This window comes from Aquila chrysaetos, chromosome 2, assembly GCF_900496995.4.
Source record: "Aquila chrysaetos chrysaetos chromosome 2, bAquChr1.4, whole genome shotgun sequence".
NCBI classification, from domain to species: domain Eukaryota; kingdom Metazoa; phylum Chordata; class Aves; order Accipitriformes; family Accipitridae; genus Aquila; species Aquila chrysaetos.
In genome coordinates, this window is record NC_044005.1 from 41,299,535 (window position 1) to 41,325,380 (window position 25,846).

Genomic DNA, 25,846 nt, shown 5'->3' on the forward strand with positions numbered 1-25,846 from the left:
AAAGATCAAATTTTATTCTAAAGTAACACAGATGTTCTGTTAAAATAGGGAACCTGGGGAAAAAAACCTCTGACCTTGATTGAGGGCCCCTTCTTCTGAATGCAACGTAAATAAGATCAAATACTGTTCTGTGCCTCAGAACAGGTGGGGCTTAGGCTGCCAGAAGGCTTTGTCTTTGTTCAGAGGGGGGCTTTAAATGTTAATAAAATGTTAACCATTTTATTAGTTCATGTATGTACCTTGTGACTCATCAATATGCAGCAACAAGCTTTTTTATAAGAGGATGAGAGCTGGTGTTTTCTATAAGAACAGCACCTAGACTACATAGGATGCAATTACAATAGTCCTCATGATTTGTGTTATAGGCTCATCATTAGCTGAGTGAAGGGGTAAGCGTTCTCCTAGTGGCACATTGGTGCTCAGTGAACTCCAGAGGAATTAAGTTGCTTTGCTCTTAGGTCTGTAGGAAGGATTATACAAAACTGATGATAAACCCCTCAGTGTACCGAGCATAGCTACTGAGCCTAGAGAGTGACAGATGATTGCTCTAATCCAGTACAGTCATTTGCAGTTATGCCCATGGTATGAGGGACTTGTCAAAAGAACTTATTTCACTGGAAATTATACTCTGCTGGATACAGTTTCACTGTCTCATTTTTTTTAAGAATCTTAGATCTGAAATGTGATTTGTTGTGGTCCAGTCTTGTCTTGGGCAATGAATAGTAATGATTACTAGATGTTTGAGAAGGGACTTTAATATAAAAGGATTTGAGTGTGTACATACTCATATGCATAGTCTATGTACAAACCACTTGTTTATGTTTTCTCACACAGTAACAAGCTCGCCTTCTTGACATGCAGACATGATGTATAGAAAACAAGTACTATCCACAGATTGTTTATTTCTCTGCCTAGCCCTTAAAGCAGTAATTGGAGGCTCTGGTTTGGGCATCCGTGGGAGAAACCAGCTTCAGAGCAAAGAACCAGTTTATTTTTAGATCACACTGTTGTCATTTTGCTGTGATCACACAGTCGAGCATGTGCTTCCTTTGAGATCTCTCCAGGCACTGCAGTGCGATCGCACCCTCCTAAGATCATTTCTTATGAAGTTAATTTTTAGTGACAGATGAAAGATGCTAGGGCCGGTATCCTTAGAGACTGCAGCCCTAATTCCACTAGCACACATTCTGCCTCCTAAGTTTGTTAGTCAAAAGTTCTGTGGTTTTTTTCTTCCTTTTCATTTCTTTTAGTTCTTCTCATGTTAGTCATCTTTCCCTTGCAGAGTAATGTAAGTCAGTCCACTGACTTCTCTGGGGAAATACCTACTTCATACCACTGAAGGTATGTCTGCATCACAGTCAGTAAGGGTGATTCCTTAGGGAAGAGATGGACCCATACAAGTGTAGCATGCTTGGCATGTTTACAGATATGTATAGTTAAAACTGAGTTCACTTAAAAAAAACAAACCAGAAACAAATGTATCTTAGGTTCCAGAAACAATGTAGAGGCAGCAGCAATCAAAACCCACATGAGGTTCAGGGTAAATATTCTCATGTTTTCCTGCCTATGTTATTAGTCCCCAAGCAAATTTGTTTAAAGATGACACAGGTGTTCCTTATGTATACTACAAGCATACTGTTGAATGTAGTGCTAACATCTTCTCAGTGAACAGAGATGTAGATCTTGCAAAGAGGGGCAGAAAATAATTTGCATTGGTTTAAAGTTTCCTTTTGAGATAATGCTTGTTTGTTTTTTTAACCCCTTGGACAGTGCAAAAGATTGCCGTATTTATATTTAGGATGGAATGAAGTTAAAATCAGAAGTAATTTTCCAGCGTTGAAATCCTTTATTTTCCTAAGGAATTCTCCAAAATTTGAATTGGAAGGGATTAGTCTCAGCTGGCTAACATGTTTGTAAACAGCAGCAGTGCTCAGTGTCGTGTAATATTTCAGATCAGGCTAAGTAACTCATGTAAGTGAAGCTTGAGCTGTGACAGGACAGTAGTAAATGTAAAAGGTTGTTAGCCATTCCTCTTCAATTACCTCTTCAATTATGTTAGTGTTTGGTATGTTATATCCTGCTCATGTATTTTCCATAGGCAGTGTGTGGCTTCTTGTTGCAATGTTAACTGTCTAAATTAGTCTGTGTGCACTTGTCGTTATCCCTACATGCTCCCAGATTTAATTAACAGCTAAGCACAGTGAGACTACCAAAATAGAAGGCAGAATCCTATCTTTACTCCTTATAATAAATCTCTAGCAGCAAACCTAATAGTGGAAGACTAGTTGCAGAAAATTGAATCTCAGCTGATATTAATAGGTAGACAGAAAATTGTCCTCATGAAATACTGTACTAGCTGGCATAGTGGCCACATTTACTTGGAAGATGCTGCTTCACTGACCTAAACCTTAGATACTTCATTGTGGATTTTGGAGAGTGGGAAAGAAGCAGGTCTGCCTCTTCCCCACCCCCTGATAGGGTATGGCGTGAGGCCTTACTAGAACTTCTGTGTGTTTCACAGTCTGATCTTGCTCTTGCACCTGATGATTTTTCAGCTACGGTTTTGTGAGATTTCGGTATTCAGATTAAAACTGTGCGACAGAGGCTGCTATAGCTTCCCCAGTTGTTGCTGAACTTGGCATTGCTGTAGAAGTCCTTTGTAAAAACATTGTCAGTCTGAGTCAGCCACATTAAGTGATGACCCGGTGTGGATTTATGTGCCTGTTACGAATCAGGCTGAAGGCTGAGATGAAAGCCTATTGATATAGCAGTCTAGAAGATGCTTGTGTTACCAGTACTCAGTTCTCCAGCCAGCTGGTGCTCTGCTGCTGTGCTCATTAGTAAGTTTTTGTAACTTTTGTTTTTCATTTAACAAGGTGAATTTTAAAGTAGCTGAAAGTTTGTCTTTCATAATATGCATAATATGGCTGAAAGTGCATCTTAGCAGGATTACTTTCATGATGAGGATTTGTCAATGCTTAGCATGTATTTAGAGTGAATTAATAAATCTCAATACTAATGGTAAAGATATCTCTGTAAAACTTCTACTCTGACAACTTGTGTCCTGTCTTTCTTTTTTCTCTCTCCTTTCCCACTAAGCCCTTTCAACCAGTCTTGTATTTAAACACATGTTTATAAACATTTATCCATTGTTTTATATATAAACAGCTCTTTATGAATGTGGCTCATTCCATGGTCAAGGCAAAGGAAATTCAGTATCCTCCCACTTTAACAGGCACATGCACATTAATTGGCTTATCTGCCCTAGCCCAAAGGACATCAGGCTCAGGATTTCCTTTGGAAAAATGTCAGACAAAAGATGGTTTACTATAGTCAGGGAAGAAAACAGGCATATTAAGAACTATCTTGAATGTGATATCCTCTGCCTAAAGGGGTGATTGGTTTCCTGGTTCCTCTGGGCTGTGTGATGTGGTCCTTATGCTCTCCCAACTCAGTTCCCAGCCTAAGTAAAATGAGGTTTTTCCCTACCCTTGATCCCTGCTCCATGGAGCCCCTTTTTATTCCCTGCCTTCATCTCTTCTTCTTGCTGTATGTATATATTTTCCCTTTTTAACTCTTCCACCAAAAACTTACAAGGTGCTTCTCAGTAGACAAGGCAAACAGAAGCAAGCTGGAACAAAGATAAGCTGACAGCAAAGCAAAAATCACGTCTTTGGAAAATGTAATGAGTCTAAAAGCTAAAAGACTGCTCTGAGTTAATGGCTAAATAAGTTGATGCCAGTGGATAATTGGGCAACATATCATCATGCTTTCTGACTTCCCACCTCCTTCAACCAAACTTCTAAAAATATAACAACTGAGTGAGATATGGTATGTTAAAGGGGGGTGGAGTTGGGAGTGGAGGGAAGGGAAGGAAATTCTGAAAAGGCGCAAGTAGCGGGATCACAATGGCAACTTCTGCTTTAGTGCTGTATGTGCTAAATTTTACAGTAATCAATTTCTATCTATATTGCAACAGGCAACTATTTATTGCCAGGGTGGCCAACCTGTGGCTCACAAGCCATGCAAAGGCAGCTTCTTGTCAGGGCTACCTCAGATGGGAACAATAATAGATCCACACTGGGTAATTCAAATCCCCAGCTGGGAGACTAAATGAGCTGTAAGGACCTGCTGAATCTAGCATTGGTGGGTGGCTTTGCCATTTACCTGCATGCCCAGCTAAATCTTGTCTGGCAATAGAAAAGTGGGAACCCTGAAGGGGTCTTTTTATCTTCTGCCTATGAACCACTCCCAGCACAGTCCCTGACCCACACATGTGGTATGTGTCTTTGGCCAAAGGATGACTTAGAAATGTGGTTCACAGGCAAAAGACAAGTGGTCTGTCCTATGTGCTAAACAGAGAAGAATCACGTAGCACTGGCTGTTCAATTATTTTCAAAAAGAATAGAGAAAACCCCAGACTGATAAATCTGTGAGCAATGGAACTCATGAAATCTGTTTTATTCTCACTTTGTGATCTGATTCTGTACTGTCTAAACAGCTTAAGTTCTTGTTTAGCCAAGGCTGAGTTATTCATAACATCTCTTTCAAGTTTGGATTCCTTCCTGTTGAAAAGAAAAAGTCATCACCTAAATGGGCTAAAAGTCCAATACATCTCTTAATCCTGGCCCAGTATCTTTTTCCCTCAAACTAAAGTTAACTTTATGCTTTCGAAACCCTGAAACTAGCCAGCTGATTCAAAGTTATTTTTACATATATATACAGGCAATGTAGGTCTTGTTTCCCTAGGAACATGGATGTCGAGAGGTTATTTGGAAAAGAGGCCAAGTTTAAGTAAGCAATCTTGAACCTTGTTTGTGCATTGGAAGGCAGGATTTGCACCTATAAAGTAAATATAGGAGTCATTAAACCTATTCTTGATTCGGAAATGTACTCCTGGTCTTAATGAAGATTTGACTGATCTTGCTAAGCCTGCCTGGGCCTGGATAAGAGTTTGTAACTAAATAAAATATTTTTACAGCAATTCACTGCTGGGTCCACTATAGAGAAATCTCCAAGACTGCCCATCTGTCTTTTCTAGACCTTCTATTTGTTAAAGCAAAAGCTTCTTTCTTGAGTGGGTTCAGTGTCAAGCCCTGAAATAAGGGTGCTTATCCCAATTTCCAATTGTACTGGAGTTGTTGTGTTCTGTCCAGAGTTATGAAATTCCAGCCATCTCCTTTGCGGCCCTCTGACCGTCCTGTCCACAGTGCCAGGGAGAAATAGGTGCTGTGGAGGCAGTTCAGAAAGGGCACCAGAACATCCTTTCAGAAGTTGCTGAAATTTCCACAAAATATGATTTGATCCATACTGTTCTGAAATAGAAGTAAGGGTCCTGAGCTGCTAAAGTCAGATTCAGGTTTGAATTTCTCCAGTGTTTAGAGGAGTTTGGGTCAATGTCTCTTAGAGAAAACAGCTTCATAGTTCAGGTCTGGACTGACTCTTTTTGACCAAGCTTACAGGTGGCTGGAACAAGTCACCACTTCAACCCTTTTATTCATCTAACCTGAGCAGTTAATGCCCGATGTGGTTGGCTAGACACTTTGAATCTCTTCTGGTGTATGGAATGGAGGTTTCAGCTGGGCACACCTTTAGTTCTGGTTGAAGATTCTGGTTGTTCCTCACTTATTGTGAACTGATTCTCGTAATCCCTCTCGCTGAGATAACTTCGTATTTTAGCACTATGGCAGGAATTCCTCCATGTGAGCTTTCCAGCAGCTGTTCCATATCTTGAGCATAAAGTCACTGTTTCCCCTCAGGCCCTGCTGCCGTTTCTGGGTGGAGATGCTGTTCTAGCACACAGTGGGAAAAGGGAGCTGGGGAGGGTTGAAGAGAATTGAAGAAGGGCAGGAGGCACAGGGAGCAGCAGCTGCTGTTGTTGTAAGTGAAAGCACTGCAAAACACTGTCCTTTTCATTCCTTCCCCCGCATACCCAGCCTTCAGTGAGAAGAATGGCAAACAAGCAGAATAAACATATGCTGCAGTATCCCAGGTCCTACAAGGAGTGAAGGAGCCGTTAAATCCAGAAACAGAACTTGACCTTTTTTCAAAGGTTTCAGGCAGATTTCCCCAGTCCCATCTGTGGTGTTTGTGGTTCAAAATAAGGCAAAAGGGACCAGTGCTGAATATTACATCTGAGGAAGCTTTTAAAATGACAAGTTTGTTGAAGCTCAGAGAATCAGACACTAGATTTGTTTTGCAGTGGGGGATTTAATAGGATACAGAAGGCCCTGTTCTTCCTTCTGACCATCCTTCCTGGAATCTGTTGACTAGTTAATAGGGCTGGATGGTCCAAACTTTTTAATGCTAAATTTGGGACATATGGCAGCAATTCTCATGCAAGTGCAATGGCACAAAAATACAAGCAAGCACCAGAGCTGTAACCTCTTGCTGCTTTGATGCAGGGGATTGTCCCAAACATTGGGTGCTGTCTCTAGTTGTCTCCTCAGAGAATCTTTTTGTTCTATCTGGCTAAAAACCTCCAAGATACTAACTGCTTGGAGAGTGGGAGAACTGCTAGCCCTGGTGAGCTGCTTCTCTAGCCTCTTCTCCAGGAACCTCACGTGGCTTGGGCCCACCTCCCTGTCTGCCTCTTGGCTCAAATACCAGAAGGAGCTGAGCGGGCAGTCCGTTAGCAGCAGAGCAACGCTGCTGGAGCAAGGGATGTGATTTCTACAGCCATCTCTGTGAACCTGAGACGTGCCTGGAATGGAAGATGTGAGGGAGGAATGCTGGGGAAGAGAGTTGGGTTTTTTGTTGTGGGTTTTTTTTTTTTTTTTTTTCCTCTGGGCAGTAGGAAGAGGAGCTGATCAATCTCAAAGATTTACCTCTGTTTGACACCAACACCATTCAAGGAAAATGCTGTTCTCACAGTGCCCTTTGCTAGTGGTGTGAGTATGTTATAAGCTGCTTCAGGAAAGCTTTGCTGTTTGCACGCATGGAACTTGTAGCAAAAGGGTGTCTCCTGGCTGTCCTTCCCCTCTGAAACTATTTGGCATTTGGATAGGGTTGTGACACAGATCTAGCCTGTGTTTTGGCTCTTGGCCTCTACAGCATAGAGAGTGTACTTGACCTCTTGTGGAGGGCATCTCCAGGTTGCTTCTTCCTTGACTTGAACGGGAAGAGTAGTAGCAGCATGTGTGGGTGATAGAGGGTACATAGTCTTCCCACAGTTTCTTAAGAAGGACTAATCCGAAATTAATTAAAATCTATTCATATAAAAAGCTCCTATAGCTTAATTTTCTTATGAATCATATGATTGGCACTCAGTATACAGGAAGAGAAGCTTATCAGTGCTAGTTTTCCCAATTGTGTTTTCCCTGTTCATTGCTATTTTGCACACAGAATTTGGTGCAACTGGATTTTCAGCGCTTAGTAGTTTTTACATGCAAAAGGAAAAACATTGAAGAGCAAGCTTTTTATCCCCAGCGCTGTGAATGTTGGGAGTGTCAAAATCCATGCTATATATGAACTTAGAGAGCTGTAATGAGCTGTGATTCAGTGAGGCCTAGCACTATGAGAAAAATGATTGCCCATCATAAAGTAATCTGAAATATTCAAATGCTAGATCAAGCAGGTTTCATTTTGGGTATATTTTGTTTCTGATTTGATGTTCTCAGGCAACAATGATTTTATAGCAATATTATCTTTGTTAATGGTGATACACATTCTGTATTTATTTGGATTTAACAGGCCAGGCTAAAGGAACTATATATGAAGTTTTAATATTAAAACAGATGTTGTTACAATGACTGATGAGGTAAACATTTCTTCCGTGATGCTTTTATGCACTGTGAAAGGAAGATTTCTCCGTCTTTCTTTTTCCCTTCCCTTTCCTTTCCCAAGTTAGATAGAAGCTTAGACTAGATAAAACTATGCTAGGAATATCTAGTCCGTCTCTTCTTTCTGGGCTTAATCAGCTGGTCATGAGAAACAGGCAGTCTCTGGTGGCGGAAGTGTCCATGGTCACAGCTGTAAACATGGGTGAGTGGTGGTTGGTGTGGGCTTGGTTGCTGCAGCTCAAAAGAGGATGGACATTGGTGCATTGCCTGTTGCTACTTTAAAGTATTGTGGTCCCAAATGTGCATAATGCCCTGATTTTTAGGAAATGTTTTATGCTGCCATACCAGTCTGTGTGGCCTGATCTCCTTTCTAGCTCTGTAAAAGGGATATAACTACTGATGGTTGAATCTAGCTGTAGCTGTCCATGATGAACTGTAGGATTTTAAACAAGCAAGGTCACTCAAAGACAGACATGAAGCTTCACCAAGCCACAGAGGATGAATATAGGGTACAGAAATGTTAACAGTGGAATTTCTTACCTTGGGTTGGTTGAAGTCATTGTAATCTTCAAGTATTTTATCATGTGCATATGTAAAAGAGTGGGAGGGCAGACATGCCACAGCATGCATCTTCCACTGTGCCCAGGGATGGTGTTCTCATAATACCAGAGGAAAGTTCAGGGAAACATTTGCACTCAGTAATTACATTCTGGCTTTCTGTGCAGGGTAATTTCAGTCTTTGCAATTGCCTTCATCTACCCAGGGAGTGTAGTGATAAAACTTCTTTTTCTTTCACCTTGATTTTTAGTTCCACCTCCATTTTTACTGTATGGTATCTTAGCTTTTCCGCCATACAAGCAGCAAAGAAGCAAGCAATTCTGATCAATAATCTTTCTGTTCCCACAGGCAGAGATGAAGAACTTGTTCCTTCTGCTCATGCTAGCAATGATGCCACCTTCTGCACTTTCAGTAAGTAAAAGTTCTTCTGAACACCGTTACGAGAAATGAAAGATACTTCTCTTAAGGACTGTCAACATCTGTAACTCAAGTATTTTGTAGAAAGTATTCCTGAAAGAGCTAATGGGTCCGAGTCATCAGGCCTACTGTGGTACGTGTTATGAAAAGTCTAATATGGCAATTAAATAACAAAATTCTGGTAGTGCCTTTGGCTTTAGGGGTGTTATCTGCAAAGCAGTAATTGCTGTCTCCCGCTTCAAAGCTACAGAGAGTTGTCACTTGAAGTAAAAAGGATTAATCTTTGGTTAGCTGGTTTTTCTCTTTTCTTTGGTCTTAGTGGTCTAAGCCATATGGTTTAGCTTTACTGGGGGAGGTAATCTTTATGTTAAGCCAATTTGATATTGTCAGAAAAAGAACACAGCTATTAGGAACGGGGATTCCTCTCCCTTTCTGAAAGAGAAGTAGGAACTTACTGAAGTAAATGCAGCTTGAGAACAGTTTCTCTGAGTTTAACTTCAATTATATTAATGAGTTGGACATCTGAGGTAAAAGGTGACCTGCTGAGTAGAGTGGAAGTCTTAGCAAAGGAAGATGTGATGTGTGTGTTTGTTGTAAACGAACGGGGCGGGGGGGGGGGGCGGTGGTAATTATCACCTGGAGTAAGTTTTTTGTGGGAGTAGTGAGGAATTATAAATATGCCATTAAAATTAATGAGTCCGTAACTTTTAATCTCTAGTATGCTTATGAACTTCTGTTCCCAGATTCAGTATTTGCAAATGCTTTCTGGGCCTTCTTTGAAGATCAGGGGTGAGAGGTCAGAATCAAGCAGAATTTGTTAGTCGTCACAGATTTCCTATCTTACAGATGGAAATATCCTTAAATGAGATCTTGCTATCTCACATCTAATAGAGGATGTTGCTGTATGTTAAAAGAACCAGAAACAGAATATACTATATTCAGTTCATCTGGTCACCTGCCTATCTCCAACCTGGTGATTTTTTGGAAGGGAAATGACTGAAACCCTGCAACTGTGAAGGCTGACATTTTTCTGTAGCATTAGACTCTGTCCCCTGTGTGCAATCAGTAGCTCCTCTTGAAGCCATGCTGAATGAAGGGAGAAGGTTTTGCTTGGCCACCACTTAATTTCCGTTTCCCTGACGTGCTGGATCTGTCCAAGCCATGAGGAAGCAGGAAGATCCAGCAGCACTGAGGCACTCTGCTGTGGTAATTCTCCATTTTTTTTCTGGGAGGGAAGAGAGAAATAGCGTTGGTTTCATACGGGCCATTCCTTACCAGATGCTAATGCAAGTAGGCTGAACCATAGCAATAGACAGCTTGTGAGAGCTGGAGCTGACGGGACTGGTAGTAGTGGTGGTAACTCAAGTCTGTGCTAGATCAGGCTGTGCACCAAGAGAGGAGCGGAGCTGCCTGAACTCCCATAAGTGGGACAGCTCTGGAAGAGCAGTGCCTGCATGCCTCTGTTTCACTGTGCAGAAGAAGAGTGGTAGCCCTGCTGCTATAAATGCAAATTTTGTACTTACATGGTGGAAGAAAGAAAGGGAAGGAGAGGGTGAGGCTGAAAACTGAGGCAGGGAATACTGCATGGTGGGAAAGTAAGTTGGAGAACTGCTTGCTGCTCTACACTGTTTTCCACTCCTTTAGGGCTTCACCTGAGATGGCAGGCTAATTGGAAAAAAAAACTTTAATCCATGTCACACAGCATTGAAAAGGTCCCTTCCCTGTGCTGCTGTTTTGTAATTCCTAGTGGCAGAGGTGTAAGAGATTGTCAGGTGGCATGGTGCATTTCCCCACACAGAAAGAAAAACACTTCCTTTAATGTATAGTAGCATATCTCTAAGAAACTGAGGCTCTGTCACTTTAACTGTGCTAAGTATTAGATCCAGAGCAGCCTTGCAGCTGAGACAGTAGCAGTTGTTTCGATTTTGGTATCAAATGAACTGCCAGTATAGCAGCACGTGGGTAGAAAGGTGGGTCACCTCCAGCTATACAGTGAATAGTGTACGCCCCGGGAAGAAGAGGGGGGTGGTGGGAGAACTAAAAACAGCAGAAAAGGCACAGGCTAGCATGCGTGGGTTTTATTCCAGAATGAACTGCTTACCTTGTCTGCATCAGTGGACCCGATGGATCTAAGATTGCTTCTTGGACACCTTTTGTCCCAGAAGCAGGAAGGCAGGAACTTTCAAACACAGAGTGCTAATGGGAGTACAGCTATAAACATGTGAACTGCAGGCTTACACAAGGATAAAGATGATGGGTCTACAGGGATTCATGTCTGCTTGTGATTAAAGGGTGTAGATTGATGCCTGCTGTTTTTCATCTCTTTGTCTACTTTTGGAGTGGAGTAGCTGAGCTTGTTTTTACTTCACTGATTGTTAGGCTAGGGAAAGCAGCAAGCAGAATAAGGGCAGAAATGTTAACAGGGCTGAGACTTTAAGAGCAGCTGAGGCTGTTGCCTACATCTTCTCTCTGCTAGCAGTCTGGAGTGGCTGGTTTATCTGCCAGACATGGCAGGCGGTATTAAGGAACAAGAGAGAGATTCCTGCTCGTCAAAGTCCCTGGCTGCCGAGAATTTCCTGCCCAGTGCTCAGTCCTTGGTGGGACCTACTAGATGCTTCTTCACTTCTTTCCTGCTAGAATATGGAGAGGGTCTTACTGTACAGCACCTGCGGTGTCTGTCCCTTTCACCCAGCTTTGAAGGATCTGGAAAAGGAGGTCGCCTGTTACTTGTAGCTCCTTTATTGTTTGCACTGTGGTAGTACTAGAAGCCACAGCTGGATGGTCAGGAGGAGTTGTGTTTAAGGGCTATACAAACAGAAAACAAAGATGCCTCTCCATCCTAAATATGGATGCCTCTCCACCTTATACCCTAGCTGTTAATGCAGAACTGAGACAGAAGAGTCTAGTGCAATTTCAGGCCACCCTGTCGCTGTTTTTAGGAAGGTTGTGAACAGTGGCAATAATGGAAAATGCCACGTTTGTGTTTTTGTCGTGATTCCTCCTGTGTTTTCAGAGAAGGATGAGGTGATATAAAAGTAAAACTGCCTGAGCCCTGTCCATTAGTGCTACTGCTGATAGAACGGTGCTTCTGGTGCTTTAGAGTAAATAAATTCTGAAGATTTTGCATGTGACTAACTGTTCTATTACTGTTGCGTGCATGTATTTGGCATGATTGTGCGTGTGTGTGTGTGTTGCATTTGCTTTGTGGTTGCTTTATGTTTAGTAAACATGACATACATCAGATTTCTCTCTGCCCTAATTTCTTTTTACAAGTGTGATTTCATGTTGGCAAATTTCTGCATCTGGAACTCCTTCTTTCCAGATTGGAAATGTCTTATCTGCCCATACCATGAGATTATTTCAAGGAAAAGCTGCTCATCAAGAGAAGAGTTTTATTTAATCTTTTATGATCTGTAGGCATTATCTGATAGTCAGATCATGTCCAATACTTATATTTGCTCCTAGATTGTACTGCATGTGTGCTTAAAGTGAAGGCTGGTCTGAGGCTTGGCTGAAAATCATATTCAAATACGTTTCATCTGGACATTATTGCTTTCTATGGGTCTGCATTGCTAGGTTAAAATGCTGCTTTTAATTTCTTCTAAAGAAATGAACATTGTTATTGTTCAAACACTGTTAATCTATTGACTAAACTTCTAAACCCCTTAACCAGGTCTGACTGAAAGGGCAGAAGGTGCTGAAGGACTTCAAAGCTAAGGTTATACAGAAACAGTGAAAATTATTGTGAGGAGGGAGAAAAAGGAGATTTTATTAATGTTCCTACTGAGGGAAAGGTAGAAAAAGTGCACAAGAATAATTGTACTGGGTAGGACCAGTTCATTTTGCCCTACATCCTATCTCCAGTTATGTCACAAACACATGTCTAGAAAAAACTATAAAAAAATTGGTAAGTAAGTACAATTTCCTCCAATATACTTCCAGTCTCCAGTCATTTGTAGTTTATGAACCCTTTGAGCTGGAGACCTCTCTATTTCTCTTTCCTAAATTTGGTTTCCTTGAAGCCATGTAGACTTCTAGCATCACAGCATTTCTGTCATAACACCAAGATCCTGCTCTTGAGTGGCAAAGATCAGCTTATATGTAATAATTTTATTTTTTAGGATAGGATTTGTGTTTTTCCCCGTGTTACTACGTTTCCCAAGTTACCTACATGAAATCTTAACTGTCATTTTAGTGACAAGTCACTTATAGTATAGTGTCCTTCCATAGTTCTTTGCAGCCTGTGTCTGGTTCTCTATTGTCCTTTATTACCCTGAATTACCCTTATCAGCTGCCTTCATTACTTCTGTGGTTTTGGCATAACTTATAGATATGTTGAGCAGTTCAGGTTCCTTACGGAATTCTGCTACTGATGTTAGTTTTTGCAGTGGATGGAGATTTTACTCCTACCTTTGTTTTTGTCTTTGGGCCACCTGCTCATCATCCATGCAAGGACTTTCCTTCTGGCTGCTTAGCTTCCTTCAAAGCTTTAGGTGAAGGATTTTGTTGAAAGCTTTTTGGAAATCTGAGTGTATCTGACAGGTTACCCTTGTTGACATGTTTGTGGATCTCTCAAAGAACTGCAATAGTCTTAGAAGGATTTGTCTTTTTAAAAAACATAAAATCATAGAATAATTTGAGTTGGAAGGGACCTTAAAGATCATCTAGTTCCAACCCCCCTGCCGTGGGCAGGGACACCTTCCACTAGACCAGGTTGCTCAAAGGCCCATCCAACCTGGCCTTGAATACTTCCAGGGAGGGGGCATCCACAACCTCTCTGGGCAACCTGTTCCTGCCTCACCACCCTCACAGTAAAGAATTTTGTCCTCATATCTAATCTAAATCTACCTTCTTTCAGTTTAAAGCCATTAGCCCTTGTCCTATCACTAAATGTCCGTGTAGAAAGTCCCTCTCCAGCTTTCTTGTAGGCCCCCTTTAGTATTGAAAGGCTGCTATAAGGTCTCCCTGGAGCCTTCTCTTCTCCAGGCTGAACACCCCCAACTCTCTCAGCCTTTCTTCATAAGAGAGGTGCTCCAGCCCTCTGAACATCTTCATGGCCCTCCTCTGGACTCGCTCCAACAGGTCCATGTCCTTCTTATGTTGAGGGCCCACAGCTGAACACAGTACTCCAGGTGGGGTCTCATGAGAGCGGAGTAGAGAGGCAAAATCACCTCCCTTGACCTGCTGGTCACACTTCTTTCGATGCAGCCCACGATACAGTTGGCTTTCTGGACTGCAAATGCACATTGCCAGGTCAGGTTGAGCTTCTCATCAACCAACACCCCCAAGTCCTTCTTGTTAGGGCTGCTTTCAATCAACTCGTTGCCCAGCCTGTATTTGTGCTTGGGATTGCCCCAGCCCACGTGCAGGACCTTGCACTTAGCCTTGTTGAACTTCGTGAGGTTTGCACAGGCCCACCTCTCAAGGTCCCTCTGGATGGCATACCTTCCCTCCAGCTGGTTGACTACACTACACAGCTTGGCGTTGTCGGCAAACTTGCTGAGGGTGCACTCAGTCCCGCTGTCCATGTCGCCAACTTCCTTTTTGTGTTTGAGTTTGTCCAGGAGCTCCTTGTTCATCCGTGCAGGCCTCCTGGCATTTTTGCCTGACTTCCTCTTTGTTGGGATGCATCGCTCCTGAGCTTGGAGGGGGTGATCCTTGAATATTGACCAGCTTTCTTGGGCCCCTCTTCCCTCCAGGGCTTTAACCCATGGTGCTTCACCAGGCAGACCCCTGAAGAGGCCCAAGTCCGCTCTCCTGAAGTCTGGGCTACGAGCTTGCTGTGCGCCCTCCTCGCTGCCCTATAGATCCTGAACCCCAGCATTTCACGGTCACTGCGGCCAAGGCTGCCCTTGCGCTTCACATTCCCCACCAACCCCTCCTCGCTGGTGAGAACGAGGTCCGGCACAGCATCTCTTCCATTCTTCTGCGTGATTGGCCCCCCGCCCTTCTGCGCGTGCCGGTGGGGGAGGTTTTGGCTGTTTGGCTGCGGGTCCGCTGCGGACCGCGCTCGGGACCAGCTATCCAACTCCTCCTCGGCCTCCCTGATGCCACGCGGCCTCCTCGCCGCCTCCTGCAGCTCAGCCGCCTGCGGCAGGAGGTCCTCCGCCTGGGCGCGGGGTTTGCCGGCGGCTCTGCTGCCCGTCCCTGCCCCAGGAGAAAGGTCCGGGCCCTTCCCGGCAGTCGGAGGTCTGCGCTGCGGCCTCTCCCTCCCGCAGCTCCGTCTGGGCCGAGGCATCGGCCACCGCTGGGGTAGGTGGCGCGGACCCCCCAGCCGCAGCTGCGGCCTTTGCTGTCGGGCGAGTGCCCGCCATTTTCTGCCTTGAGGGTCAGGTAGGATGAGTGCCCTTGGCCTGCGCAGATGGCCACAGAACGGTGCCCGGTTGCTGGGTTATGAGGACTTCAAGGCTCTCCACTTGGCCGGTGGAATGTCCCTCCTACGACCAGGTGCCCTCCCTGCGCCAACTGCCGCGCCAGGCCCTGTTTGCCCGCTCTGGTCCCAGCGCTCCTGTGGGCTGCCCTTGGTGGGGCTGGGGGGCGGCTGCCATTACTCCTGGCCCTGGCCGCACCTCGTCAGCCGCTCTCCCTCCAGAGAGCTGCGGGCTCCTGGAGGGTCCCCGCGCTCCCCTGGGGTTTTCCTGGCTCGGGAGACCCCCCTGTATGCCATGATCCCCCCCTCTGCTGCGGAACATGCCAGCACCGGAGCTGATCCTTCAGCGAGTGACTTGTGGACTTTTTCCCAAATGTACTGTATTTATGCAGGTGCCTGCTAATTCTGTTCTTTGTTATCATATCTAGTAATTTATCAGTAGATGTCAGTTTTACATTACGTGGGTGTACAGTTCCTCGGATTCCCCTGGGATCCTTTTGTAAACTGGTGTCAGATTTTCCACTTTCCAATAATCAGATGCCAAAGGGGTTTTCGCTGAGAGGGTTGTCTGCTAGTATGTAACAGTTTATCCATTTTAACCTTGAGTTCCTGTTAGGCCCCTTGGATAAACAACTACTGGTGACTTCATACTGTGTGTTTAGTCCACTTTTCCAAATAAGCTTGGGGTCATAAAGTTTTCTTACAATCCCCCTCTTTGTGGAGTTTTCTGAATGTCCCCAGTTCCTTCCACAAGGATTCCAAGAATTAATTTGACTTCTCTGCAATGGCCGTATCTTTTTAGAGAGCTCTTTTTATACCCTAGTCAGCTCCAGGCCACCCAGAGTTTCTGGAAGGCTTTCCATTTCTGAAAAGTAACTATTATCTGCTCTGCCTGCTAGCCAGCAAGCCAGCACAGTCCTGGGGAGCAGTACGTGCCTGGTTCTGCAGTGGGTGAGGCATGCATCGCGTCCTGCCCAGCTGACAGGAGAGCTGGGGATGTGGAAGGAGCCAGGTGTATGGCGGGACAGCCCATAAAGAGGTAGAAGAGTGAGGGGTGTTGAGGACGTGAACACAGGCAACATGGAAAAGTGTTGGGAACAATGAGGGAGCGGGTTAAATGACGTAGGGAGAACCTGAAGTGTTTTGAGCAGATGAAGATGTAGCGGAACTGATGGATTTTAGTGGATTTGTTAGAGGGCATACACTAACAAGCCATGGCTAGGGTGGTAGAGGGGGATAAAAGGAGATATACACAGTGAGTGTCAACCACAAGCCATTAAAACTAATGAAGCCTTGGATTTTTTTCTTCTCTTTGTGAAGGAGTTTGTCTTAATAAGATACTCTCCTGTACCATTTTGTATTTTGCTTCCTGCTGTCACCATCTTGTTCACTTTCATTCTTGTTTTTCTAGTTTTGCTCAAATGCAATTCTTTGATTGCTTATTCATTATTCATAAAAATGGTACTTGGCATTCTTCACCTTCAAAGCTCTTTGCAAGCCTGCTGTGTCTGAGCCAAGATCAATGGTTAAGAAAGAATTATAAAAAATGCTTTGCTGATGTGGTTCTGATTAATTCACTTATTTTTTTGTTGCGTTTTTGGCTAATAGCATAGCCGGTCACAGATGGATTTATCTTGAAAATGCATCTATTGGAATAGTAGCATGTATCTACATTATAAACATGTGAGATACACTGTATGTTTTCAGCTCCCTTTCAATTAAGTGTGAGTGTTGAATGCCATGTGTCTTGCAGGGCTTAGCTATATGGAAACATTATGGGTGGTCATCATTGTAGTACTGGGTAGGTATTCTGGATATAGAAAGGAGAAGGAAATGGTTCACATCCTGAAAAGCACATGGTCTAAGGATACGCTCCATGTGGGTTGTTTTGTCAGGGCCCTGAGGGCACTACTAGGCTTTACTCGCCCTGACCGGTCTCCCCTGGGGCTGTCAGCTCCTGCCCCAGTGATGCTGCAGCGAGGCTCCGCACAGCCCTGCCCATCCTGGCCATGGGCCCTGACAAGCCAGGCCCACCTGCAGTCCCATGTCCCAGCCTGGCTTCAGCTGGAGATTCCCAGTTCCCAGGGCTGAGGCTATGCCCTGGCTTGTGCTGCTCCCCGGCTTGCCCTGCCACCCTGGGAGACCCCTCTGCTACTGGCCCCCAGCCCACAGGGAGCAGCCAGCCCTCGGGGCACCTTGATGGTTTTCTTTTTTTCTCCCCTTATTAACTTTTCTCTAAGCAATTATTATTCAAACTTAGCAAAGCTGCATTTTTCACAGGAGACTTCTTACTTGCCAAGACTTTGGCAATGAAACCATTACGAAATAAATGACAGTGGTGATAACTTTCTTTTGTAAAGTGTTTGGTTTTCACCCTTCTTTCATACGTGTTTCATCAATTGGGCTACAGTTCAGGGGTGTGTCAAAATAAACATTATCCTTATTTCAGAAACTGTAAGCCCCAGAAAGTAGGTATCAAATAAAAGGATGTAGTGTTATTTCAGAAACACTAAGAAAGGTTAAAGAGAGACAGTCTGATTTTGACTGTAGTTTTAAGACATGGAAACACTGCATAAAGTAACAGTAATACCACATTACTTATTTTATCATTGACAGGAATATCTGTTTTCAGTGGGTAACAACTGTACAGGGCCTTGTAGTCAACTTCCAATGTCAAGGATTTCCCACCATGTTCTCAGTGTTGGCTTGGAGATTTGTATCAGATCTGAATGGACCTAGTAACTCTGTGATGCAGCTCAAGAAGTCACAGTAACAACTTTTCAGTGTCCAAAAAGGTGCTTCAGTTGCAGCTCAATGGACCAAAGCTATGTGACCTGTTGGGCTAAAAGCAAGCACTAGCCTTGTACAAAACCTCTGAAGCATAGCATGGATGTCAGTAACCATGTGCTTTGAGCAGCGACTGTTGGAGTTGTGTAATATGATGTTTTGTGGCTTCTTGTCAGTCTGGAAAGGCAGCACAAAGGATCACAAAATAGTTCGGGTTGACTATCTCTAGGCCCTCAAAAGTGCCCAAGGAGTAAGGGAAACGCTAGGGGTAAGAACTTGGCTGGGATTTAGGTTGTTTGGACCTGTGACTGCAGACCTTCACTGCTCACTTTGGACTGTATAGTAAATTGATATTTGCTTTGATAGCTTGCTAGTGTTTGAGTTGCATTTGAGTTGCAACAAGGCACTAGGAAATTATTCTTGCTGAATCACTAGTCCACATTTGGTTATACGAACTTTGTGGATCACTGCATGCCTACAATGCATCCATCTGGGAAGCACAGTCTGCTTACCATGCATAATTTCCTATCCATCTCATCAGACTGACTGAAAGGTCTTTCAAGGGCCCTTTTTAAAGTGTTCCTACATACCACTAACATCTTTTGTCTTTCTGAGTCGAGTCCCATTTATAACTCCTCTTCCAGTGTATGTTTCATATTTAAAAATAAATATTATGTGGTATATATTATGTTATCTAGGACCCTTTTCCAGTATTCTTTTGTCTCTGATGCATGCTCTAATTGTCTTTAAAGATAAAGGTCTGGAGCTCTAGTGACTCAGAGGCGTAGTTTTTTTTACTTGTTGGTTTTATCAGATACAGTTGGCCTGATAACAGCAGATGCTGCAACTACATCAGCAATACATCTATCTAGGAACTGATGAAAGCAATGCAGTGTTCATAAAAATGAAATCACTGGCCTTCTAAACTCTCATACCACAGCAGCCTGTTTACCAATGAGCACTGAGAGCATGTGGTGCCAGGGTCATGTGCATAATCGATATCCCCAGAAGGTATGCATTTCTGTTGTCGTAACAGGCAATAGAACTAGACAGAGCAGTTGGGCATTAACTGACTGTCCTTTCTGGAGTTTTTAGAAGTCAAGAAAGATGGTTGTATGCTTTCTCTTGCTTTTCCTGAAACATTAAAATAGATGCTTAATGTATATAAAGGAACTGCATTCTTGTATGCATGTTAGGTTGAAGCGAGGAAGGAATGGAAGCAAGTGAATTGGTAACAGTGATGAAGTTTGTAGATTTTTAGTTCTGGGGTCCAGGAGGGACTGGGATTTAGTTGTCCTGGCTCACGACAGATAAAAGCATTCCAGAGTCTGAAGAGAGCAGAAAGAGGCTTTTGGAACAGAAACTAGCTGACAGCATCTAAAACATCTTGTTATCACATTATGTAATAATAGATTTCTTATTTATTATAAATATGCAGCTCTATGTTTGCCTGTATACACATACATGCAGTTACTGAAGTAATGAGGACTGTGCACAGATTTCTGAATGTGGTACCTGGGCCCCTATTAAAATGTTTCTCTAACACTATACAGGTTTGGGAGGATTATTCTGGCTGATGCTCCCTTTGGGGTGTACATAAGTGGGGTGATACTGAGAAAATGATTGTTCCTGCACTCTGCGGATACATAAGCCTTACAACAAAGAGTCCCTGCAGATTTTACTCTCTATAGAAGGAATAAAGCAAGCTACTTCTGTAGGAAGGATATTGGAATATTTATCAGGTTGGGGTGTGTGTGTGTGTCAGGGAAGGGCTTTCTATCCTAATTGCCTTCCAGTAATCTGACTTTCAAATGCTCTTGCTTTGGATTTTTATCTACGTGTTTTCTTCTCCCTTATGCTGACTGAAAGGTCCCTTGTTTCCAGGGTGAGCTAATACTGCTCCTAAATCAGTCAATTGATATAGAGGAATAAGACTGCAGAGGAAACAGAGTGGTAGCATGTTTCATTCTTTTGAGAGTAAGGGAGGAGGGATTACAGGGGGAGGAATTAGGTATCTGCAAGAAAAACTTGGGAAAATAAGATGCCTTGCTGAAAGCTAATACTCTATTGATGGGATTACTCCCAGAAAGGCAAATGAGAATGCAGAAGACAAACACTGAGCTCACTATCTGGAATGGAAGAATGGGAGAAGGGTTTGGCAAGCGGTCAGGGAAATGTTGACTTGGCAGAGAGAGAAGGTATGTAGAGGTGGCTGTAACATAGGTAGTGCCATTGAGTGAGCAGGGTGAAGTCAAACAGAGTTAGTCTGAATCAGAAAACTTGTCCTGAAGGATTTTGCTTGCAGAAAGAATTGCACAGAACTTCTGTGAAGGAAATCAAATAGCATGGGCTAGGAAGAAAGTGTTTCACATTAGAGCAATGTAGGTAATAGGCAGGAAGAATTTGGGGTGACTCTGCAGCTAGATAGTTGTGGGTAATTTGTAAGTAAGTGCATAAATATGATTGGCTAATATATCTGACTTGCTCTACCAGCAGCAGGGAGTTATTCTTTAAAAGAGGGTGAAAGAGAGAAACAAGACTAACTCAGGCACATATCGTCAGGCAGGGAGTATGTGTAGAAAATTACAAAAACTGTTTAAATGACAAGGGAGGATTAACCTATGCATCTTGCCTGAGTTGGATTCACTGGATAATTCGTTAGGCTAGCTCCTATTTCTAGCAGAGACCTGGATGCCTCATGTAAAAGCAGTTAACTGAAGTGACAATTATGCTCTTAAAGTGAGAAGCTTGTGCCTTCTCTGTAGGCCTTGGAAAGTGACCTGGGGTGGGTAGAAAGTGCTTGCTGAGTAGGGTTAATATCCCTGCTATGGTGAAATTCTCCATTTCTAGGATCTTCCTCCACTCCAGCGCAAAAGCCTTGCGATGGCACTTACTAGCTGGGTGATCATTAGGGAGTCGCTTACAGGGGGATGCAGGAGGGACAACAGGAAGGAATGGAAGCAGACCAGAAGCAGGGAAACGTAGAAGATGGGAACGTGGGGTCCTGTGTTCAAGTCAAAAGGGCCTGTGTGAAACTAGGGGATGACTTGGGACCCAGACCCAGGGGTTATATAGATTTGGTGTGTGGGAATTAGACTACATCTCAATAATATTTTACCTTTTGTTTCTCTGCCTGCCCACTCTTCACTACCCCAAATGGTATGCATTCCTCTTTCTGTTGTATAATATATAGGTAAACTGCCCTACAGGTGCAGCTACAAAGCAAACTCTGTTTTTACTGCATCACTCCCCATGTAATGCTGCATTTACCTTCTTTTCCCAAGTGGAATTAATCCTGTGGCATCTTGCAATTATTCTTTTTTCTCAGGATATTGCTATTCTTCCTGTTAAACCCCCATGTCCTGCTGTATGTGGATCCCATCAGCTGCAGTAGCCCCTTTTTCCCTGAAAATGTGCTATTTCATGTGCTTCTAAGACAATCTATTTTGGTTGGTTCTATTGCACTTGTAACTTCTGGTCTATATTATCAGGCTTATTTCTCTTCATGTCCATATCCACTCAGACTTTCTAAACACAAAATTAATTAAGGCTGTAGCTAATGACAGCCCAGACCTTGACCTCATCATTGGACACAGTTGGGTAGGGGGGAAAAAAGGTCCATGTATGGAATTTTGTTGCAGGAAAAAGTGTGTTCCGGGGGTTTCCTTACTGCATCCTTTTTCTCTTAAGTATCTGGCTTGGAGCCTAGGATTTGGGATTAAGTGGCTCTACTGATCTGGTGTGGAGTGACAGTGCTCATAGTCCCTCAAGTGATGATTTGCCTTTGCTGCCTTGCTGAAAGGAAGATGTTACCCTCTTTCACATGGTTATTCAAAAGTCTATGAGAGTCTATGAATAGACAAACAGTAATAGTTTAAGGGAGATTATAAAGCTGGATGTGCTATATGGCTTCAGGAAGCTAATACTCCTAGATATTAGAGGCTTCATGTTTCTGATGTATTATTCTCTGCCACTTTTCGTACTAGGAATACAGCCCAGCAAGACAGTCTCTTTTGCAAGAGAACACATAGGAGCTCTGCTTCATTTTCTTTTTTTTTTTTTTCCCCTATGCTGCCATGTCTGTTTGATAGGTCTGTGGGTTTTTTTTATTTACAGGCCCGCCGGATGAAACGGCAGATTGATGTCTGGGGGAGCTGGGGTGAATGGGGCAAGTGCAGTCGGAGCTGTGGCGGTGGAGTCAGCTTTCGGCAGCGGCGCTGCTATTCCCAAAGGTGAGGGCTAACCTCCTTTTTCTTTCTTTAAATGTGTTTGTCTGTTACTGAGCTCCTGCACTTATGTTCCAATATACATCCAGAACAAAAATACCTAGTGTTTGATTCCAGGGGAATAAGTCACCTGAGTCCACTTTGAGATGATCCTCAGCTTCAGTCTCGGCACTGCTGTTTTGAACAGTGCTCTCTTCAACACATCCTTGCTTAGGCTCCTTCACTAGAGCACAGTGGTTTCTCTGCAAGATCTGAGGCTGTGCAATCAGGTGATTGGTGTGGCAGCAGCCGTTCAATCAGGTCTAGCATGGCAAGCCTTAGGGAGAGGGAGAACAGTCCAGAGCAGTAGCTTTCTCTCCCAAGAGCCGGTGACTATGCCAAGGTTTTCTCAGGCTTATGATTCCCAGGAAGGTAAACTGCCCCAGAAGAAATGGAAGAGTGGAGTTGGCTTAAGCCCCAGAAGAAATGGAAGAGTGGAGTTGGCTTAAGCCCCAGAAGAAATGGAAGAGTGGAGCTGGCTCAAGCAGCGTTAACGCTGTGCCATCTCATTTGCAGCTGGGTTAGATGCAGTGAGGACGACAACTGGGACTGCACCTCTTGGGAATGATAGACCTTAGAGATTCTGTTGTGCATAAAAGCAAAGAAAAGGGGGAAAAAAAGCCAGGCTTTTAATAATATCCTGAAAAAACCCAGCCTCTTTATGTTTAGAGAAATAAGAGCGGGTTTTTTAATAGAAGAATCCAGAGTTATGGAGCACTGCTTCTTCCCACACAGAATAAAGAAAGGTCTCTTTTGAAGGCTGCCTGTTATGGTATACACCTGCCAGAGTCCCTGGAGGTCTGTCTCTCCATTTTAGGAGTGCTGAGATATTAGATTTTGGTTGGCTTTTCAGATCAATTTCCTTCATAACTGTTACTCTCCTTAATTCTCAGCTGGAGTCACTTGACAGGAATGAGGGCGTTGCATGCTTTCCATAGGCATGTTTGGCTCTTCCTACTAATGGACCTAGTGTGCACGTAAACAACATGAAAGATGGTGTGTGTACCTATTCTGAATTGGCCACTATCCTCCTGCTGCTGATAACATGTTCTGGATCTGGTACAGACACCTCAACTGTTTGCTGGTGGACAAAGGACTAAAAGCTCTGCTTCTATTATTTAGTTGAAACATGACCCTGAAGAGCTATAATGCAATCATTCATGGTGTGTGTCTTATTCATACCAGAATGCAAACCACAGCAGAAAATGGCACTAGAAGATGCTAGCTTGCTTTAGTGGAAAAGTGCATTTTAGTTATTTTGCTGTTTCAGGAAACTGTGTGAGGGTGATGTGCTCGATGTGAAGATGATTTGTAATGTCTGCCATGAGATGATTTTTTGTGTGTGTATTCTTCAGAGATCTTCATGTTGTTTTTCTGCCTTTCAGAACAGAAGGTGCTTCCAGTTGTGTTGGACCAACTCGAAGCTATCGGTCATGTAACATTCAGGTACAGTGCTCGGTTTGTGCTGTTTTTTGTTTTTGCTTGCCTGTTGCTCCTTTTCCCCAGACAAACATCATTCTTGTTCAGAAGTAATATGTCATTATTAGTTTCTCTTTCTCTGGCATCACTGGTGAATGTGGTTTATCAAGAGTACCGCTTCAAAAGCATATTGAATTTATGCCGCTGATTTTATATGGGAGCAATAACAAATAAAAAAAAATTTTTTGTTGTACACTTAATTTTCCTCCCTTTTATAATGGACCAACACAAACATTTTCTCCTCCAAACAGAGCTGCCCGGAAGGCTCCTGGGACTTCCGGGCAGAGCAATGTGCAGAGTTTGATGGGACAGAATTCCAAGGAAAGAAATACAAGTGGCTTCCGTATTATGGAGGTAATGATAAACATGTAGGATTACACTTCATCCCTAACTATCAACAGTATGTTTTGAAGTGACTGTAATGTTTTTGACTGTAGTATCCTTGTAGGGTACTTCCTTAGTTGGAGGACGTGGGCAGGGGATGGCATGGAAAAAATCTTTTTGCCAGTAGCAAAGCATTGCTTTCATGAAGACACTGGACTCATGGGCCAAGAGACAGCTCCCATTGTAGCACTACATAATTGTCTCTTGTAACAGCCATTCTTTCAGAAACATTGCTCAAGAAAGCTGGAACTGGTTGCAGCTAGGTCCTAAAGTATTGGAGAAGCAGCAGCTCTGCTGTACTTTTCAATATTGGCAAAAGAACATTAGCAGGACACGGGACAAAAAAATGCATAGAATTAATGAGTGTTTCAGAAAATATGACATCTCTTTCAATTGGCCCATGCCTTCTTGAGGAACGAGCTCAGAAGGCAGGTGTAGGAACCAGAGGTCCTTGCTCTGAGCTTTGGTATGTTATCATTCACAATTGTTTAACAAATTAAGAGGGATTTCAAGATGGATTTAAAGTTTTGTTTGTTGGCTGTTGAGATAACAGCTCCCTTGTGTTCTATACCAGCACTTGTTCTCATTCTAGAAAGCCTTGTAATCCAAGGGAACGTAAGAACAGTCCTAGTAAGGAATAACCAAATATCCAGCTGGCACAACATTTCCCCCTCCACCACTGGCTAGCCAAGGTGCCCAAGGAAACGGTTGCGTACAGTGAGGCCTTACCAGGGTATTTTTCCAGCCTCCAGCAGTTTGTGACCCCGAAATTTGTTTGATATCTACCACTTGATATCAATCCACCCCTCTGTTTCTGCTCCTGTGATCTAAAACCAGGCTCCTGATGCATTATCAAGCGATTAGCCATACTATATAATGTTTGTTTTTTCTCTCCTACCAGCACCTAATAAGTGTGAGTTAAACTGTATTCCCAAGGGAGAAAACTTCTACTACAGGCACAAGGAAGCCGTGGTAGATGGGACTACCTGTGAACCTGGCAAGCGGGACATCTGTGTAGAGGGAGTTTGTCAGGTTAGTCATTTTGTTGCTTCCTTCATGTACCATTGGGTCTGTCAGTCTTTCTGTTGCTTCCCTTTGTTCTACTAGGCCTTTCATAGTAGCATCAGAAAAGGAGAATCATCCAGTTTCCAAGGCGCTGAGGAGCATGTGAACAGCATCTATCTATCTGTCTCTGAATGTGAAATAGCAGATGCCAACTCTGTCCTTTCTCTGACAACAACTTCCCTGCCCTATCCTGACTTCCCAGCTCCCTAGATTCAGGCTTTCTCTTTAGATCAGTCCAGTATTTGGCCATTTTTAATTTCTTTCCTCTGTCATTACTGTTTATTCATATCAATGCTCCTGTGCTCTGCCAGGCTGTTGGCTGTGATAACGTGCTGGAATCTGCCAAGAAGGAGGACAAGTGCCTGCAGTGTGGAGGAGATGGCAGCAGCTGCTATGGTGTGAAGGGCACTTTTGATGTGCCCAGCCTCCCCAAAGGTACAGATGATCTAGTTAGTTTAGGCAGGTGAGAAGGAGAGAGTTAAACCTAAAGTCAAGCCGCTACAAGGGCTGGTGGGGACACCTGCTCAAGTGATCATTGTATGCAGGCTTGGATGTTCACTTGAAATGTCTGTATGGCATGTGGCTTTTTAGCTGCTTTAGCATCAGAAAATGTATTGATGGCCTTATCCTGGGAATCACTTCCTTAGTCTCTGTACCGACTGAAGTATTTGCCATGCTGCTGTTGACTTTCCCTGCTTAGTCTCCAGTAGGTGCTGGAGGTGTACCGTACAAACATAGCT

General features: G+C 43.5%; 1 protein-coding gene across 4 annotated transcripts in view; it reads left to right on the top strand.

The window, feature by feature from the left end:
- The window catches only part of PAPLN (papilin, proteoglycan like sulfated glycoprotein), a 56,301-nt gene that overhangs the window by 2,720 nt on the left and 27,735 nt on the right, over nt 1-25,846 (top strand). For 3 of the 4 annotated variants that reach the window (XM_030030657.2, XM_030030629.2, XM_030030638.2), the window contains exons 2-7: nt 8,688-8,750; nt 22,030-22,145; nt 23,564-23,624; nt 23,909-24,011; nt 24,943-25,073; nt 25,418-25,541. In XM_030030657.2, the coding sequence (XP_029886517.1) occupies nt 8,688-8,750; nt 22,030-22,145; nt 23,564-23,624; nt 23,909-24,011; nt 24,943-25,073; nt 25,418-25,541 (598 nt within the window). The remainder of the gene's footprint in view (nt 1-8,687; nt 8,751-22,029; nt 22,146-23,563; nt 23,625-23,908; nt 24,012-24,942; nt 25,074-25,417; nt 25,542-25,846) is intronic. The other variant, XM_030030668.2, reaches the window with a different exon arrangement.